The 2,755-nt window shown below is 28.9% G+C and overlaps 1 protein-coding gene across 1 annotated transcript in view; it reads left to right on the forward strand.

Annotated features, from left to right (window-relative positions):
* The window catches only part of LOC108694380 (glutamate receptor ionotropic, kainate 2-like), a 13,854-nt gene that overhangs the window by 4,630 nt on the left and 6,469 nt on the right, over positions 1 to 2,755 (forward strand). The window contains exons 3-5 of the mRNA XM_018203810.1: positions 1,550 to 1,755; positions 2,024 to 2,329; positions 2,569 to 2,664. Coding sequence (XP_018059299.1) covers positions 1,550 to 1,755; positions 2,024 to 2,329; positions 2,569 to 2,664 — 608 coding nt within the window. The remainder of the gene's footprint in view (positions 1 to 1,549; positions 1,756 to 2,023; positions 2,330 to 2,568; positions 2,665 to 2,755) is intronic.

The raw sequence follows: 2,755 nt of genomic DNA on the forward strand, positions 1-2,755 counted from the left end.
AAACTTTTTTGCAAAAGTTTTTTATTTGCAAAATTTTCGTTACAATTGTATCACTCGCTAGAGCAAAATTTAAGCTTTAAGAATCTGTTTTTTAAATTGTGGTATGATGATTTTTATCGGAGTTATGAGCAATCGAAATCAGAATGCTCTTTTACTTAACTTACGAATAACTCAGAAATAAAAAATTATAGGAACATTTTAAAAAAATGATTTTGTAGGGGAAGTTTCAAGCTTTCACGATAGGTAGTCGAAATTTTTGTAAATTTTTTTTTGGGCATATGAGAGACCCTCAAAGTGAAAAGAAAATTTTTCATCTTTTCAGCTCGTAGTTTTTTAAATGTAAAAATTACCAAACTCACAGAAACTCAAAAAATATAGTAACCTTTCGAAAGTAGAGATTTTAAGCTTTAAAATTCTTTTTTTAAATTTAATTCATTTTTGAAGATATTGTATATATACAATTTTGAATTAAAAAATACGAAAAAACTTTTTTCCCAACCTAATTCGAAACTTTCAACTTTGACCGATCCTAAAGACGTTCTTTACTAAGGATTGTTCAAGAAAAAACCTTCCTACACAAAAATTCACATATCCTCCAAACCACTTGACCGATTTTCAAAAGCAAACTCATTTTAGAAACGTCTTTTAATTACAATTAAAACTATATTTAAAAAAATTCTTAAAAATTACTTTTGACAAAAATTTTTAATTTTTTCTGGAATCCTCTCCATCATACTTTTTATGGTGGTCTCGGTCATTTCCTCGGATGCCCTCTTTCTTCGCTGTTTTTGGACTCTGAAAACCCTTTTTCCTTCCAGATTCTTCTTTACGGTTGATAGTCAAGTCTTTCTTGAAACGCCTAATGACTATTGATACTGTTTTCCTGCAAACTCCCGCCTCCCGCGCGATTTTGATGAAACTCCACTCCGGGTGTTCTTGAAAAATTTTGATTATGGATTTGCGTGTTTCTACTTCACTTGCCATTTTGCAACTGAGAATAAAGCGATTACGAAACTAACTGTTTCAATCGTTTCTTACATTCATTGCAAAGCCTACTAAATTAAAAAATTGTTTTTTTTTTAAATGGTTTGGAGGATATGTGAGTTTTTGTGTGGGAAGGTTTTTTTCTTGGACAGTCCTTATATTATGTTATTACAGTAATTCGGTCGGTTTCTGTTTCTAATTTCATATAATTATATATAATTATATATGAAACATTTTTTCCCGGGTAGCATAGAAATATGCAAACAAAAATTCGAAATGTGTATACATATGCGAACAATGAGCAATCGAATGAGTTATAGAAAGTTAATTTTTTCAAAAATTGGGAGCCAATTTCATGTACATATGTATTAAATTTGAGATATGCTTATAATTGAAAAAAGAACAAGAGAATTATTCTTTTTTTAAGTTTCCTTTTTAGAGAAATATGCAAGGAAATTGAAAAAAAAAACTAGATTTATGAAGAAGGTTTTACATTACACAATTATTCTAATTTTAAACATATTTATTGATTTATTTATTCGACATTGTATTATTTTCTATATAGCTTGTCAACTTCTTGAGGAAGGTGTGGCAGCTATTTTCGGGCCTTCAAGTCGGTATACTAGTAGGATAGTTGCAAGCATTGCTGCGCGATTTAATATACCGCATATTGAATTTGTCTGGCGAGAAAACGAAAGAAAGAAAAACCAGAAGAAGACTTCATCATCAATGACCATAAACATATTCCCTGCCAGTGAACAAGTCAGTCAGGTTAGTCGCAATTTAAAAGAATCGCAGCTAAATATATAGATATAGACTCTATAATAACTTGAACATGTTTAACAGTACAAGTAGTAATTCAATTTATTTGTATGATAATTTCTAAATCTAGTTAATTAATTAAATTGAATAATTACCCAATAGAATCACAGTTTGCTTATGTAAGATGCAAGTTAAATCGTGACTTTAACATTACGTTGCACATTTGAAACACATTTTTATCATTTTTGAAATATATTTTTGATCGACAAAACTATAGGCTATCGCTGAGGTCATTGATTCAATGAAATGGCAAAAATTCGTAGCGATTTACGAAACTGACGAAGGACTGTCACGTCTTCAGAAAACTTTGACTTTAAAAAGATACAACAAGGATCCGATTATACATACAGTATGGAAGCTTAATGAAGGACCGGATTATCGCTCAATGCTTAAAAAGATACGTCATTTACCAGTGTGCAATATAATTATCGATGTTAAGCCGGAAAATATCATGAAAGTACTCCGTCAGGCAAAGGAAGTCAATTTACTAGCAGATTATTGCAACTTCGTTATTACATATTTGGTATCGTATTACGTTTTATTTCAATAACAACTTTCGAATGCGTATTTTATATTTTAAAGCTGAAAAGATTGATGATTAAAAGATTATAAATTAAAATTTTTTAAATTACATTTAAGGAAAATTAAATAAAATAAATAAAGCATAATACTATATGTTATTCTTGTGCATCTCCGATGCTATAAAACAAATAGTTATATAGCATAAATAGTTTTTAAAATAATTATTCCATTAAATTGTAGGATTCATCCATGTTACCTATTACCGAGATGCGAAACAATACTGTTAATATCACTGGACTGAGCATAAGAGAGAATAACGTAGAAAAAATTGATTGGGTATTTATTCAACAATCTCTTAATTATCAGCAATAAACATAATATAATATATTAATTATAATGTAATATGTAATATCGAAAATTTATATGT

The sequence above is a fragment of the Atta colombica genome, unplaced genomic scaffold, assembly GCF_001594045.1.
Source record: "Atta colombica isolate Treedump-2 unplaced genomic scaffold, Acol1.0 scaffold12, whole genome shotgun sequence".
In the NCBI taxonomy this organism is placed as follows: domain Eukaryota; kingdom Metazoa; phylum Arthropoda; class Insecta; order Hymenoptera; family Formicidae; genus Atta; species Atta colombica.